The sequence below is a fragment of the Ursus maritimus genome, unplaced genomic scaffold (assembly GCF_017311325.1).
Source record: "Ursus maritimus isolate PB19 unplaced genomic scaffold, ASM1731132v1 scaffold_30, whole genome shotgun sequence".
In the NCBI taxonomy this organism is placed as follows: Eukaryota; Metazoa; Chordata; class Mammalia; order Carnivora; family Ursidae; genus Ursus; species Ursus maritimus.
Genome location: NW_024425564.1, coordinates 12426233 through 12442829, shown reverse-complemented (window position 1 = coordinate 12442829; position 16597 = coordinate 12426233). Strand labels below are relative to the sequence as shown.

Sequence of the window (16597 nt, the reverse complement as noted above, 5' to 3'; positions counted from 1 at the left end):
GACAAATACAGTTTGGTTTTTTTAAAATAAATATGTTGAGCATGATTTAACTATTAAACCCATGGGGGCTGTGTAGTCTCAGCCATTTCACCAACACATACAACTGCTGTATTTGGTTTTGTGTCTACATTTTGCCCTTGTTTCTTTTACTTGCTATTATTGTATCATAGATCCTCTTCTGATACTGTTAATCCCTCTTCCTACTTCTGCTCCGATTATGGGTAGGGAACCACCCAACTGTAATAAAACTACAGGGCTTGAGTGGAGGATAAAGCAGCTCAGTTTGGCTTTTCAGAGTCTCTTTTTGCTGCTTTTTTGTCAGCTGTATCTTTAATCTGTGAGTTTGGAACTGATCCTTGATCGAAGAGGATATCCTTGATCGAAGAGGATTTCACATAGTTGAATAAGTCATCAAGACTGTTAGTGGTAGGGATTTAGTTGATATCAGATGATTCTGTAGTGCTTTTTGATTTTGTTAAGATAATTTAACTTTCTGAACAAGCGAAGTGTTAGGACCACATAGAATCCCAGTTTAAGTATCGAATATATGTAAAGTTGACAAAAAAGTGGTAGGTATTTCTCCATGCACTTTCCCCTCACACCACTGACAGACTCCCACTAATTCATCTTGCTGTTCTTTCCAGCTTAGACACATGATCCTTGACATAGCACTCTAGACAGACATTGCCCATCAATTAAGGTAGAACTATGGGGTATGGCCTATGCATATCAGAAGGAAATGTGTCTAGTTACTTAGCAAGGGCTCAGGCCTTTCCACTCAGTCATTATATTCCCCAAAAGTTCTAACTTGGAGGCATGATATCCAAATAAATAAAATGAGAATATAAAGGTGACAGGATTTTATTACTAAGTAAAGTATCAAACCAGCAAGAAGAATCCAAACCAAGATAAACTTCTAAAAATGCAGAGTTCTCCAGCTACCTCTCAGAGATCCTGTCTGGTAAAAATGACCATTAAGGTTATGGGACACACACACACCAAGAATATTCAGACTGTAGTCTTTTAACTTTTGAAGCCAGTGAGGAATGATGTGCGATTGACTTGGTCTCTGAGTTACTAATACTGAGGTGATGCTGCTGGATGTCCATGACTCTCTTAAAGTCTCATTTTTACCTTGTCTATTACTGCAGTGCTAAGCAGGGCTTTCTTTCACCCTAATTAAAAAAAAGAAAACATCATAGTGAGAAAGGTAAGTGATAGGAAATAAGGGTCTCTCTATCTCGACCGAGGTACTAACACAATAGATGTTAGATTCTAGATTAAACTGCAGGGTTTACAGAGGAAGTTATAGCTGCTTTTGTTGTTTGCATCCCTTGCCCTTTTAGGGAGTATGAAGCAATGAAGGGAGCCCGGAGTAGAGGGAGAGGGTTTGTGAGATTCTTTGGTGAAAGCTGTGCTAGGCTGTGAAGGAGAGGTATGGTGAGTGTGTACTCTTCTTCACTCCTAACTGGTGAGTGTGGCTTCCATGGAGCCACCGGGTGAAAGTGTTCCTTGCATTTGTGAAACAGAGACCCTGGCACCTGAGAGCACTCGAATGGTGCACATGGGCAGGAAAGGTGTCTGCCCTGGGAAGGGTGTTTCCTGGGACCAGATGAGCACCTCACTGGAGAGAGCAGGCTCCAGGCAGTTTTAAGTTGTATGTAAGGTGACAAAGAGCTCCATTAGAGTCCAGAGAGTATTTTTGAAAAGATGGAGCATTGATCTTGGACCACACTGCTTAGTTTCTTTTTTATTTTTATTTTTTTATTGTTATATTTCTTTCTTTTTTTTTCTTTTTCTTCATTTTTTTAAAAATTTAAATTCAAGTTAGTTAACATATAGTGTAATATTGGTTTCAGGAGTAAAATTTAGTAATTCATCACTTACATGTAATACCCAGTGTTGATCACAAGTGCCCTCCTTAGTGCCCATCACCCATTTAGCCCATCCCCCACCCACCTCCCCTCTAGCAACCCTCAGTTTGTTCTCTATAGTTAAGAGTCTTTTATGGTTTGCCTCCCTCTCTGTTTTTATATTATTTCATTTTTCCTTCCCTTCCTCTATGTTCATCTGTTTTGTTTCTTAAATTTCACATAGAAGTGAAATCATGTGGCATTTGTCTTTCTCGGACTTATTTTGCTTAGCATAACATTCTCTAGCTCCATCCATGTCATTGCAAATGGTAAGATTTCATTCTTTTTGATGATTAATAATCCATTGTGTATATATACCACATCTTCTTTATCCATTCCTCAGCAGATGGGTATTTGGGCTCTCTCTATAGTTTGGCTACTCTTGATAATGCTGCTATAAACATTGGGATGTGTGTGCCCCTTCTTATCAGCATTTTCGTATCCTTTGGGTAGATACCTAGTAGTGTAGTTTCCGCATCATAGGTAATTCTGTTTTTAACTTTTTGAGGATCCTCCATACTGTTTACTAGAGAGGCTGCTCCAGTTTGCATTCCCACCAACCTCACTGCTTAATTTCTGAATTGAGGCTGTGTTTGTAGTAATGTGACATCAACTCTCTCTGAGATGAGAGTGAGTAGAAGTCATTGGACCTGTCCACATTTTCTTCCAGGGTGGTAATAATCCCCACTCCCCCAACCTTATCCCAAATACACTGGGCTATAAAACAGTGCTGTGTCTTGTCCATACCCCATGAGTTTGACTTATCCAATGTATGGGACTGGGGAGCACATTTCAGTCAGAGGAGACAACAAGATCAGAGGAATGAAGTAAAAATTAACATGATGTGTGCAGGAAAGTATAATCCCTTTGAAGTTGCTGAAGTTTTAGTGTTAAGGATTACAGTAGCGGGAATGAGTCCTGAGAGATAAGCAGGTTCGAATCATGGAGAGACTTGACTATAGAACTTGGACTTCATCCTGCACAGATGAAGAGATAGGGATTTGGTGAGGGCTGCTAGCTCATAAGCCTGTAACAGGGTTTGCCCATGTTACTTTTGCTGTTAGACACAGCTGTCTAACTTCCAGCATGGAGCCTGAACTGTAGTAGTAGTTAGTTATTGTTTGAACAAATAAATAAAGGAAATGATCCACAAGTTGGTCATAAAAATGTAGGCAAGAAAGTGAGCTGCTGGTAAGGTATTGCCTGTTATAAGCTTTTCTTAAAATTATTCTAGATATAGACATGTAAATATGAGTATTTTATAGTTAGCTCTAATTTTTATCAGTAGGCATTAGTATTTTTAAAACAACTTTCACATAAGTCTTTAACAAAAACCATTTTAACAAACTAATGTTCTTAAATTTCAATGTATCCAAATTTTTATTTTTATCCACCGAATAGAGAATGATTGCATATTTGGATAGATATCATAAACTTTAAACTCTATATTGATGTAATTTCTGTATTTTAATTTCTTATGTATACGAAGTTTATATGATAACTCAGCTGCGGTGTAGGAAATGTATTTTGTTTACACATGTAAACATAGACCCCAGAATGTATTATGTATAATCGTAATGGTTTGTAGTCATGCTTATCCTAGGTGCTCCCGGATGTCCGCTGCATTATCGTAGTAACAGCACTTCAAGTATATCTTAAACCTTTTTTCTCCCTTAGAAGTAAATTTCCCCAGAAGGACTTAGAAATGCTGTTTCCTGGAATGAGTGCTGATTTTACAAGTGAGAATTTTTCAGCTGCTTGGTACCTGATAGAGAACCACTCAACTACCAGGTCAGTGGATGTTGGACTACTGACTGTGCCTGGTTCCATGTGGATGTACTTCACAGGATTATATAATAATGTGGGGTTTAGGTCTGTCTCTGCCACCTAGGAGTCCTTTGACTTTGGGCGAGATCATGAATATCTCAGAGTGTCCTTTCCCTTATTTATGAAATGGTATTCTCAGTTAGCAGATTCTTATTTCCTGCTATCTTATTGTTTCTATAGGATTCATATTTGTACAACACATTAAAACTTTGTGGAGTCTCAGCTTGGTACCTGAACTGATGTGTCTAAACATGACCTCTCTCTTTCCAAATAATAGAACTTTCAAGTCCTGGTGTAAATTAGCAACATACTTCCTTCCCTAGAACAAAGGAAGATGAATTGATTTGTCATTTTGCATAAATTTGCCTTAAAATTAGCTAAAAAATAGTCAAGGTCATATATCCTGCTCCCTTTTGTCTGCTAATTACATTTTACTACACACTCTACAAGAGCATGTTTGTAACTTTTTTGCAAAACTGATTTAAACAATTACGTTTAGTAACAGTGTTTGAATAAGTGAATGGTTTATTGCTTAAAATTTACATTCTTGAAAAGTCAACTTGTTAAAATATACCTTAGGAGAAATTTTTCCTTCACCAGTTAGAATGAAAACCATTAGAAAACACGAAGAAGAGTTGGTATATATAAAGAGAGAAAGAGAAAGAGAGAAAATCCTGATAAATTTTTAAGATTTATTTATTTATTTTTAGAGAGAGAGACAACTCGCGGGCACACACGTGTGTGTGTGTGTGTGTGTGTGTGTGTGTGTGTGTGTGCACGCGCGCGCATGTGTGGGGGTGGGGGTGGGGCAGAGGGAGAGGAAGAGAGAGAGAATCTTAAGCAGACTCCCCACTGAGCGTGGAGCCCAAGACAGGGTTCTGTCTCACAACCCTGAGATCTTGACCTGAGCCAAAATCAAGAGTTGGACACTTAAGTGACTGAGCCACCCAGGTGCCCCAGTCCTGATAAATTTTTAAAATAAATGTCAAATCTTTTCCTTGCAGAAGATTTTCTAATTTTACATTATGGATGTGCTTTTTCTATTACTGTAAGTCAGAATTGATCTCTAGTTTCTGTATAGGGCTATCGTGGCACTGAAGAATATATTCAAAGTTTTATAGCCAGATTTTCTTAGCCTAGCTGGAAATAAAACTTCTGAAATATAGAGCCTACCTATTTTTCTCTGCTTGATATGTAGAGATGAAGTATTTTGGTCTTTTTAATTCTTTACATTGTGAGTTGACCCCCAAGTTGTTTCTTTTTTTAAAAAAAGATTTTATTTATTTGAGAGAGAGTGAGTGAGAGAGAGCAGGAGCAAGGGGAGGAGTAGAGGAAGAGGGAGAAGCAGACTCCCCGCTGAGCAGGGAGCCTGACCTGGGGCTCAATCCCGGGACTCCAGGATCATGACCTGAGCCGAAGGCAGACGCTTAACTGACTGAGACACCCAAGCGCCCCTTGACCCCCAAGTTTTTCTGTAATTTCACTGTTTATGACAGAGGACTGGATATTGATGTGGTGAATAATGGTATGCTTAATTTATATACAGAATACAGAAATGAACTTCCAGAGAAGTTCTGCCTTACATAACTTCATAACCACTGCATTGATCTAGGTCTGCCCATCAGGGAGTTGATAGTCAGAACTCCTTACCTTGCATATCAACATATGATATATATTGCTTATAGAAATACCCACATGTATATTTACTTCTTAGGGGTCTGACATATTTGGAATGATCGTATGAAGACTACAAATCTGTTCTATAGTTGCTGTAATTTTCATTCGTAATAAATAAAAGGTTTAGATGTAGGTAAGAATTCGAAAGCTTTTGCTTTCATCTGGTTACATATTATATCAATCTGTGTCTTTCTTAACTTAGGCTTCAGTATTTTACATTTAATGCATTATCTTAATTCTTTCTTGCTTTTTAGGAGTCTCAAACTTTTGGTTTCTTAATTTCATTTCAGTTTTGAACAGCTCAAAATGGCAGTTACCAACCTGAAGAGACAGGCTAACAAGAAAAGTGAAGGCAGCCTGGCGTATGTGAAAGGAGGTCTTAGTACTTTCTTTGAAGCCCAGGATGCCCTCTCAGGTAAGGTGACCCTCACAGCCATCTGCTGAGGCTTCCCAGCGGAAACCTGACACTGCGCTTGCAGAGTGTTTACAGGGTGTGACATTCAGTCTGTATTTATACAAGTAGAGATCTAAAATGTGCCATAAATATTTGTTGCAGACCAGGCTGGAATCTCTTTGAAGGCTTGGTACTTTAAATATTTGTCTCTGAAGCTTTTGTTGACCCACTGTACATATGTGAAATAGGAGACTATGCCTCTCCATGATGCCCAATCTCCAGGGCTGATAAGAAACTAAATCCCAATAGGTAATAATCTAGAATTTTAAAAATCCTTTTATAGCCATCAGTATCTTACACATGTGACTAGTTCTGTATATGTGTTCGGTTTGGAAAGGACTGATGATAATGTGTCATTCTTTTTAGGTATTATCCATGGGCCCCATATACAGTAGTTAAATGTCCACCATCCATGTTGTCATCTTTATATGGGAAAGAAATTATATTAAATAGATATAGCGTAGCTTTAGACATTTCAGGGAAAGATGTTGGGTATTTTTTTTTATCCCCCTAAAATCACCTTTAATTAATAGAAATTAAATTAATGTTTAGTAAAAAGTAAAATATATTAGTAAAAGCCTGATTCTTTTTAAAAACAGAGATACCTATAACCAAGTACCTATATGTAAGTACCTGTAACTTTAAGTATAGACTAAGAGGCCACACTTTCTTCACTTCAATAAGACTTATTATTATTTTTTTAATTAATTTGTATCCTCAAAGTATAGACATCCTTTTATTGTTTTTTTAAAACCCCTCTCCTCCTGGGGCAAACAAGCATGGTTGACTTCTGTCAAGTTAAATGTGCACCTGATAGAGCTTTTTCTTGCCAGTAGAAGTTAGGTTTTTGAAGGAGTAAAATGTGAATGTCTAGGAGGGAACAAAAAAATTAGGTAATTTTCTTTGATAAACACTATGTGCTCTATATTTTTTGAAGGGATGCTTTTCTTTCTTTTTTGTGCTTATTGGTGTCCTAAGTTATCAGTGTTAATAGAAACCTGAGCATATATGAAAAGAGGTTAGCATTATCAAGTAGAATTAAGTTATTAATTCCCTAGTAGCTATGCAAATGATAATTGGCCATATGTGATTAGCATTTCTCAGAAATTAACTGTAATTAAAATTATTTCACTTAACAGAAATGTATGTTTGCTTTTTTTCTCCGTTCTTTTTTTAACATATGTATTTGTATGCACATGCATATTTATTTATGGTTTTAGTTTTATAAATGGCTTCAATCTTGGCAGATTTCAAGAAGTTTTATTTGGTGCATTAAATTTATATATTCTCATTTAACTATCACATTTGTCCTAGAAGTATATTGGTAACTTAATGTTTAACAGAGATCATTCTGACCAGCTGCTTAATTACATGAGCAGGTGACTCTATGGCATATAGAAAGTGATTTTAATAATAAATTTAAAAAGTTTAGACACACATCTCATTTGATGTAAATGAAATGTATATTACAAAAAACAGTAAATAAATAATAAGCCGAGACTACTTGTAATCCCATTGTAGAGTTAATGACATTAACATTTTGATGTATTTCCTTTTGGTCTTTTTGTTAGCTTATATGAGTACATATTTCAAAATTGGAGTTATAGTGTGTATACAGTTGTGTATGCTAGAAACCTCCTTTATTCTTTAGAGTGCTCCTCTGGACAATTATTTTAATATACTATAGCATTTGATTTATTAGTAGTTCCTCAGAGATTTTTCTGCCTATTGTCTTAAGCAAAATTGATCTATAGTTTTTTTAAAATGCTTTTTTGGTCGGGTTTTGGTGTTCATGTTCCATAGAAGCACATGGATCTGTATGTGTGTATATATATGTAGGTACTGTGTGATGGGTTATGTAGGTTAGGAATTACAGGTTGGAAATCTGAAAAAGCTAATTTGTTGAAAGAACTAATAAATTATTTGCTCAGGTAATTTGTTTTACTTTTCTGTTATGAAAAAATTTCAAACATGTTAAAAGTAGAATAGTACAGTCATGCCTATATAACTGTCAGCTAGAATAAGTTACTAATATCTTTTCATACTTGCTTCATTGATGCTTTTGGAGAATGGTTGGTTTGTGTGTTACTTATCTCAAGCAGTGAGTCTAAAGCAGCATGACATTTCCCTCCTACGTACTAAAGTATGATTCCCCCAAATAAGGACCTTGACCTACATCACCAGAATGCCATTATCACAACCAAAAAAGTTTCAGTAATTCTTCAATATGATCTAATTCCCGTTCCATATTCAAATTTCCCCCAGTTACCCTCCTACTTTCTTAGTTGTTGGTTTGTCCAAATCAAGATTCAGATTAGGTCTAGGCCTTTCTTTTTTTCTTTCTTTTTTTTTTTTTTTTTTTTTTTTTTTTTTTTTTTTAAGTCTCTTAAGCCTCTTTTAAACTAGAACAATCCACTTACCTTTGCTGCCTTGGCTTTTTTTTTTTTTTTTCCTCCCATGCAACTGATTTGTTGAAGAGATGAAGCTCTTTGTCCTATAGGATATCCCATACTCTGAATTTGACTTCCTCACGGTGTCATTTAATTTATTTTACTCTCATTGTATTACCTGGACTTATCTCTTTGGACATTAGGTTAGATTTGGTTTTCAACATTTTTGATCATACATGGTAGTGTGTCCTTTCTGTTTTATTATATCAGGAGGCCGTTAGTGTCTGTGTGTTCCTCCTTCAGAGACACTATGGTGGATAAGTGGGTTCCAGTGGGATGGATACTGGTAGTTGCACGTGTATGTGTGTATATATTTTTTGAAAATACATGTTTTAAACTTCTGAAATTTCTACTCTCTGTGTCCTGTTTATTTTGATTTGGTTTTCCCCTGAAATTCTGTTTCCTCAAGATTTCCATTTTTAGCATTGTGTTATAATTTTTAAATCATTTAAAATCTATGTTATAGGCCCCTCTCATTATCAGTTCAATTTGTGTTCTACTTCCTTTATTTACATTAATTCTTTAGGGATACCCTTTCTTGTGTTTTTAATATTTGAATATTTAATTTTCCTCTTAGATTTGGTAGTTCGTAGTGGATTTGTTTTTTAAAGTTAGTGTCTAGTGTAACATTATGAAAAGAAATTGTGTTTCTTAATAAATGTCAATCTTCTGTCACTGTGCCAAGATAAAAATGGGAAGGGAGGACATGTTCTCATCAGGGCACACTGTTTGATATATTATCAATGCCTGATTATTTAAACCTAGGTTATTTATAATAAACATGTCAGAGAAATCTCCCACTTTAATTTTGATTCTGCCAGTTTTTATTTGTAGGTAAAACATGTTTCCTTTGTAACTTTTGGTGGCTTGAATTCTCTTAAAATTATTATAGTATTACAATGTAATAATGATAGCTGTGAAATTAGGAGCAATTCTCGAGACCACCTACAAGTTTGATAATTTGGTACAATGACTCACAGAACTCACTGAAGGCTGTTTTTCTCACAGTGATGGTTCACTATAGTGAAAAGATATAGATTAGAATCAGCCAAAGGAAAAGGGCACAATCCAGGAAAGCTCTGTGCATGGAGTGAAAGTTGCCCTCTCGTGGTTGGGTCATGGATGGCATTGATTTTCCTGGTGTGATGTGAGACAGTGTACGTGGAGTATTGCCATCCAGGGAATCTCTTCCAAACCTTGGTGTTCATAGTTTTTACTGGAGCTCTGTCACGTAGACATAATTGACTGTTCCAATGGCTGACCTCCATTTCTAGTACCTTTGGAGGTTGAGCTAATGCTGAGTGACCCAGAGTCCTCACCATAAACCACATTGTTAGACTATCTGGTTTGGCCCGGTGCCCCCAAATAAACAAAGACACTTTGATCAAGTAAGAATTCAAAGAGCTTAGAGGTAAACTCTCAGGAGCTGAGGGTAAAGGGCAGACCTCTTTTGGGGCAAGATTAAATTCTTTACTACCTGATAACATTAATATTTCATACCCTTCCTTTTGTATGCATTTGCCTAATATACGTCATATTATTTTTAACCTTTAGAAATTTGATTTTGGCGTCTTTCTTCTAAGCAACATGTGGTAGGATTTTTATGTTTTCATGCCTTTTTGAGAGTCTTTGCCTTTTAATAGAAGAATTTAAGCTATGTACATTTATCATAACTGACATTTTTATCCTTTTGTTTTATTGCTGTATCATATTTTTTGGTTTTCATTTTTCTCTTTGTACCATATAGACCATGTTGGTTGCAAATCTTCCAGATTTGGAAGAAATGTTTTTAAATTCTATCATAGGTTGTCTTTCGACTCCTGTTGTGTATGACAACGGTCTAGGACATCTTTATTTCTTATGCTCTTTCTTTTTTCCTGATCTTAATTTAACCTAAAGTTAGCTAGCTTTTTATTTTACCTTTTCATTTTACCTTTTCTTTTTCATTTTATTATTACGTTTTTAGGTTTATTTTTGTCTTTTGCATTTAATTTTATAGCATATTTACCATAGTTAATTAAAATTTACCATATACTCATATAAACTTAATTGGCTTTAATTTTTATTGCCAGTCATTTTATATTTTGTCTTTTCTATATATGAATTTTTTGTTTTCAACAGTGGATATATGTTTTGTGCTAGAGCTTTTGAATTCTTGCATGTCTGGAAATGTCTCTTGCTTTCATACATGAACTACCTCTTGGCTATAAGAGAATTGTTTTCTGAATTGATCCCAGTGTCCTTTACTGTTATAGAGAGAAATCCTGAGCCAATGTAATTCTTTATTACTTATGGAGGAATTGATTGTTTTTCTGTCTCCCTAAATGGTTAAAAGATATATTTGTTTTGATTTGAATTTTAAAAAGAACACACTTTTTCAGGATATATTAGAATATAAGTCTTATCTTTATTTTTCCCAATGCTTGATAAGCTTTTAGAATCTGTAGACTCATATCTTCAGTTTTTAACACTTCCTTTGTTATGTCAGATACCATTTATGGTTTGTTTCTGGATAACTCTGTATAAAAATATTACTCCTTTCTTTCTGCTCTCCTGTGTGGTACCCAGAACTTTTTCTGTTTTTCAGTTTACACTGCTAAGTTGCCCAGTCGTATGCCTCAACTAGTTTCCTTCTGTTTCCTGCTATACTGGGTATTGGGAAATGTGGTCTCTAAATGGTTGTAAAGGGAAAGGAGTTGTTAGAGGTAAGAAAAATGGGGGAGCAGAGTTACAGTCCTGAAGATAGTTATGAAAAATTAGATGTTTCTTATCTGAACTAGGCTCAATAGAGATGACAGAGTATAAATAAACACCTTTCGCTGGTCTTCTTGATATCATCTGTGTTCTCTTTGATTGAGTGGACTGTTTCATATGCATCCAAGGGTGTTTTTCCAACCATCCTGCTCAGGTAGACAGTATAGCTTTTATGTATCTTTAAGTTTTTATGCTGCTGTCAGTTTGCTTTTTCCTGTGTATATCCATAAATATTTTAATTAGAACTTGACAGGTATGTCTGGTATAACTTATCTGCTAGTGTTAACCTCAGTGTGTTTATTGTAGCTTTTACTTTACTATATCCTGCAAAAATATTCCCAGCAATTGGTGTTACTTTTCCATGGCAGCCACTCTGCCATTCTCTTCATTCCTTGAAGTTTTGATGAGCCTAGTTTCTTACCAGTTACTGTTCACATGAGTTTTTGCAGGCCACAGTCATGTTTGTGGAGCTTTTCATATCATTAAAGGCCTTCTTCAGTTCCTCAGTGCCTTCTGATCATCTCCTTTGTTTTGGTGACTGTTTCCCAGACTGCTCCCCGAGCTTGTCACCTGTCCAATCCCTTGTTTGTTTTATTGCCAATTCCAGCATTATTACTTGATCCTTTAAGAACAATTATGGACCAAAACTGTATGAATTACTTTTATTTATGTTATACTAAAGAATACCTGAGCAAAGAGGCCAAAGCAGAGTAAATAACACGTGTTGCTCAATACACAATTGACCTTTCCTCTCATGTTACTTTTATTGCTGCTACTTGAGGCAGTGTAAGCCATAACTGATTTTTTGGCACATTCTGTTCTAAGTGTCTATTGGTATATAAAGGTTATAGGCAGGTATGTTTATCAAGGATCCAGTTCTCTAAGTGAGAATCCTTTACACCTTTTAGCTAAACTTCTATGTAATAGTTTTATTTTATTATTTATTTTTTTTCCATATAACTGAGGAAAAGAAGGATTCATAGATTACCCAACCTATTTTAATGTAATTTATAAAATTTTGTCACTCTCATAAAAATTTGGTAGAATAAGAAGTAGGAACTAAATGTTTGAAAAGATTTCTACAAATTAAAATTTTTAAGACACCTCATTCTAACTCTTCTTAGTCTTCTATTTTAGTAAGTATTATCCTCAGAGGTTGGCATGTGGGCCAAATTTGGCCATGGCCCATCTTTTTACAGGCCAGGAGCTAAAGATGGCTGTGTTTTTCAAGATTTGTTTGGGAAAAAAAGAGAGAGAAGTAGAATATGTGATAGAGGCCCTAGGTGGCCCCCAAAGCCTAAAATATTTACTATGTGGTTCTTTATAGACACAGTTTGCTAGTCTCTGGCCTAGTTTGAATATTCCTGTCTCATAGGCTAGTAGTAATATATAGTGGTTAGAGTATGTGGATCACAGTGTACCTGACATAAATCCTTATAGACATTGCCTGTAAACACACGGCATTTCTCAGTGCCTCATTTAATAATGGCATTGTATAAATGCATAGACAGATACTTTGAATTTTTAATTGAAATCTGCAAATTTGATGTCCACCTTTAATAAGAGTTAAATAAAACAATTTCAGTGAATCACTAGGCAGTCTTTCTATAACTTTGATTTTTCTTTGACTAGAACTTTTATATACATACTTTTTTTGTTTCCCAAATACAATTTTATGGTGTTCAACTGCTTCACATATTTAAGTTTTAATAGATTAGAAACAATAACAAACCTGTGATCATGGACCAAGTTGCTTATTGAGTTATACTATTTAAAAATGTTTTTAGAGAAAATAAAAGGTCAAGTGAACCAGACATTGGGTTATTTGGTTTAATTTTCTGGAAAATAGGATTGCCTTTATCAGATCCCAGTGTCTCTCGGTCCTCATGCTTGGCTGACAGCTTGACAGTGGCTCTGCTGTGGTGGAGATGGGCGGCAGGAAGCTGCTTTGTCAGCAAAAAACGGCTGTAAACTGAGCTGAGGGGAGCCAGGCTTACCTCGTTTTGACCTGCTGCTGATCAGTGATGGGTTTTGTCAGCAACAGAAATGTGGCCGCATGATTTCCTTTAATGGTTTTGACGTAGAAAGCACCATTTGAAGCAGGGCTGCTATAAGATGCAATGTCTTACTGCCATGGAAGAACCTTATGCAATGCCCCCTTAATAAAATGAAATGTGTGCCATGTGTTCTTTTGCAATAAGATTGTCAGAAAATTACACCAGCCTTTAAATGTATTAATAGTGTGAGCAGTGTTTTTAGTTTAGCTTTTTTATATTTTTGGCATTTTTATCTCCTTTCTTTAAAGATAGGGAAGTTATTTTCCATTTAACTTAATAAGTTCAAGTTAAGTTTAGGTTTTGATATGTGGAAACATTTTATGTCACTGTCACCACATAATCCAAATTTGAAACATTAAATAAAGAACTTTCTTTTCACTCGTGAATCAACCAAGACAATTAAGAATATACTGGCTGATTTTTTTTCCCCCAGATGTATTTCTTTTTCTTTCTTTAAAAGTGTTTCTTTAATAGAGAAGCAGTCTGTTTATAAATTTCAAACAAAATTTGAAATTGCTCTAAAAAAAGGTATTAAAAAAGGACAGGACCAAAATTAGAAAGTAATTAAAAGAAGCAGAAAAGTAGATGTTATTATGCATTGAGAATATTTTTACAGTGCATTTGAGCACTGAATTTTACCCAGAATTGTCTAATCAGTGAGTCAAAGGAAACAAATCAAACAGTGATTGATTAAAACGAAACTTTTTTTTTTTTTTTTGGCCTAAGCAGACCACACCCTGCTCCCCCCCCCCACAATAAATCTACCACTCATAACTGATGGGTTGATGCAGAACCTGTAAAATCCTTTTAAGAAGAGTTTGACATTCTCTTTGCATGTTGGAGAATAGCTACTATCACAGTGATGTTAATTTCATTGTACTGGCTGTGAAGCCCATGGAGTTACACATCTTATATTTGAAATTTTGCTAAAGGAAGTTATGTGAAAGAATAAAATCCTGGGTGTTTAGCAGCTATTATTTTGGAGAGAGGTTTCATTTATTTGCAGCTGAATGCAGTTCTCAACTAACATAATAAGTCTATTATTTTCATTCTACAGGTGTGAAAACAGGCTTAGCCAGGTTAAGTTGCTTGCCTATGCAATACAGGCAATATGGGGTGAAGTTTTTTGTTCTGGGATCAGAGAGTGTGAGTTCAAATTTGGGATTTGGCTTTGTGACGTTGGTGAACTTATTTAATTTCCCTGAGCAATGGATTTCTCCTCTGTGAAATAGAAATGATATTAGAACATATATCATTGACTTCTTACCAGATGAGCAAGATGCATTAGAAATTTATCATTGTCCTTAATTTATGGTCGTGGCTCAACTAATGTTTGCTTTGCTAGTTTTATTATTTTTATTATGTCAGAATTTTGAATTTGAAATTATATTTGGTGATTTCATTTTGAAAAATTTCTTAGTGCTTCACCTAGGTAAGCCTCGATTTGCTCTGCTTAAAACCTACCCTAGGTTTTTAAAATACAGGTAAAACATTTTTTTAAATATAAATTTTAAGTGATTTTTTAAATAAAGTTTATCAGAACCATGCAAACATAGTATAATTTGTATATCCACAAATTGATATATTGGTGGATGTTACTTGAGAAATTCCAAGGAAATAATAGAAATGAAGAGAACATGAATAATGTGTATTTTGCCATGGTTTGTCCAAGGCTGAAATGAAATATTTTGAGGTTGATATGCTTCAAATACTAGTATTTCTATTTTGTAGATGGTGAAACTGAGAAATAAAAATGACTTTCCTATGGCCAAATATCAAAGATATTAGTTACTTAAATCTCACTTTTCTTTTTTATTTTAACCGTTTTTACCACTCAACCTTGATGATCAGATGACTGAGTACATGTATTATTTTACTATTTTAATAGTATTAAACTATGAGTAACGTAAACTGGTGTCTGCTGGTTACTTTGCATAGTTTTTGCATGTTTGTGCTTCTTTCCAGCAGTGAAAATAATATGACCATTTTTTAAAGTTGTTTAAAAATGTCATTTTGATGTAATGTCTTCCCACCCACTAAAATAGCACACACTTTAACTAGATGTTTTTTCTAGCTATCCATCAAAAACTAGAAGCGGATGGAACGGAAAAAGTAGAAGGATCCATGACGCAAAAACTGGAGAATGTTCTGAACAGTAAGTTTTGTCCTACTACCCAAAACTATTTATGGACTTTATAACAAGCTTTAATATAGTTCTTGGACCTGGTTTCACAGAACAGGCAGTGAGTTGCATTTTAATATTTATTTCTAAATAGTAATGATTTAATAAATATAAAGGAGAGTAAAAACATTGAAAATGAATGTTCTGTTTTGTTTGCATTTTATTTATAAGAAATCATAATTTGAAAATAAGCCATATGCTTCTAAAGAGTGAAACTTGCTACCATAAAAGAGACCAGTATATAAATAACATTATCAAAGAGAGGAAAGTGCCGAAGCAATAGGCAGGATTGCCATTGACCAGATCCCTGAAACACATCTTCATGTATCTAACAGTGTTACAGCAAATAATATCAGCTCCTAGAATGACAGACACTTACATGTCATTGATTTATCTATACCATGCCTTTTTCCAAAGTGAATTTAAGGCAGCTTCATATTTAAGAGACATTTTGTAAAAATTGTATGCCAACAAAACCTGACATATACAAAGTTTTGGGTCCCACCCACTTCCCTTATATCTTTTTTTCCCCCCTGACATTCTAGTTCCCAGCTACTGATCCTAATAATGTGGAAGAAACTTATCAGATGAATCAATTCCTATTATAATATTAGCAGCTTAAAAGTACATTATCCTCTTTCACTCATATAGTAAACATTTGACAAAGAGCAGTAGTGCCCAGGGGAATTTCCTTGTTTTTAAATATAAGTATAGCAAATGGTTTCCCCATAAAATAGGGTTAAGAATAGCTAAAACATTTAAGAACCCTCACATCAGATCTTTAGTGATTCTGTGAATGCAGGACTATGATATTGAGTTAGTTTTGGACTTCTGGCTTAATTTATTCCTGTGATAACTTTCTGAAATTTTTTTTGGTAAATGTTTTTAAACTCCCAGGATCCCTGATAAAATATTTTCTGGAAAAAAGCTTTAATTTGATGTAGGCTTTCCTTGGTAGAATTTGAGTACTTTGATTTCATCCTAAATTTATGAGTTTAGCAGCACTTTAATTTTCCATCTGGTGGTGGTGGTGGTGGGTTGTTGTTGTTGTTGTTGTTTTGCCTTGAGATTTTGCCTTGTTTTTGTCTGAGAACCAAGTCACCAGTGTAGCTGAAATTAATATATTCTGAATTCAACTCAAATAAACATTTACTAAAGCTATTTCTATATTAGTATAGTCAGACATTTTAAGGTCTTGGAAAGGAATTTCTACTCAGGGATGCTATTTTCACTGGAGAACTTGTCATCAAACCATGATATCTGTAAAAATAAAAATGATATTA

The 16597-nt window shown here is 34.9% G+C and overlaps 1 protein-coding gene across 2 annotated transcripts in view; it reads left to right on the top strand.

Annotated features, from left to right (window-relative positions):
* Window positions 1-16597, top strand: part of EXOC2 (exocyst complex component 2) — a 252325-nt gene that overhangs the window by 72341 nt on the left and 163387 nt on the right. The window contains exons 5-7 of one of the 2 annotated variants that reach the window (XM_040644983.1): window positions 3591-3704; window positions 5708-5832; window positions 15207-15287. In XM_040644983.1, coding sequence (XP_040500917.1) covers window positions 3591-3704; window positions 5708-5832; window positions 15207-15287 — 320 coding nt within the window. The remainder of the gene's footprint in view (window positions 1-3590; window positions 3705-5707; window positions 5833-15206; window positions 15288-16597) is intronic. The other variant, XM_040644984.1, reaches the window with a different exon arrangement.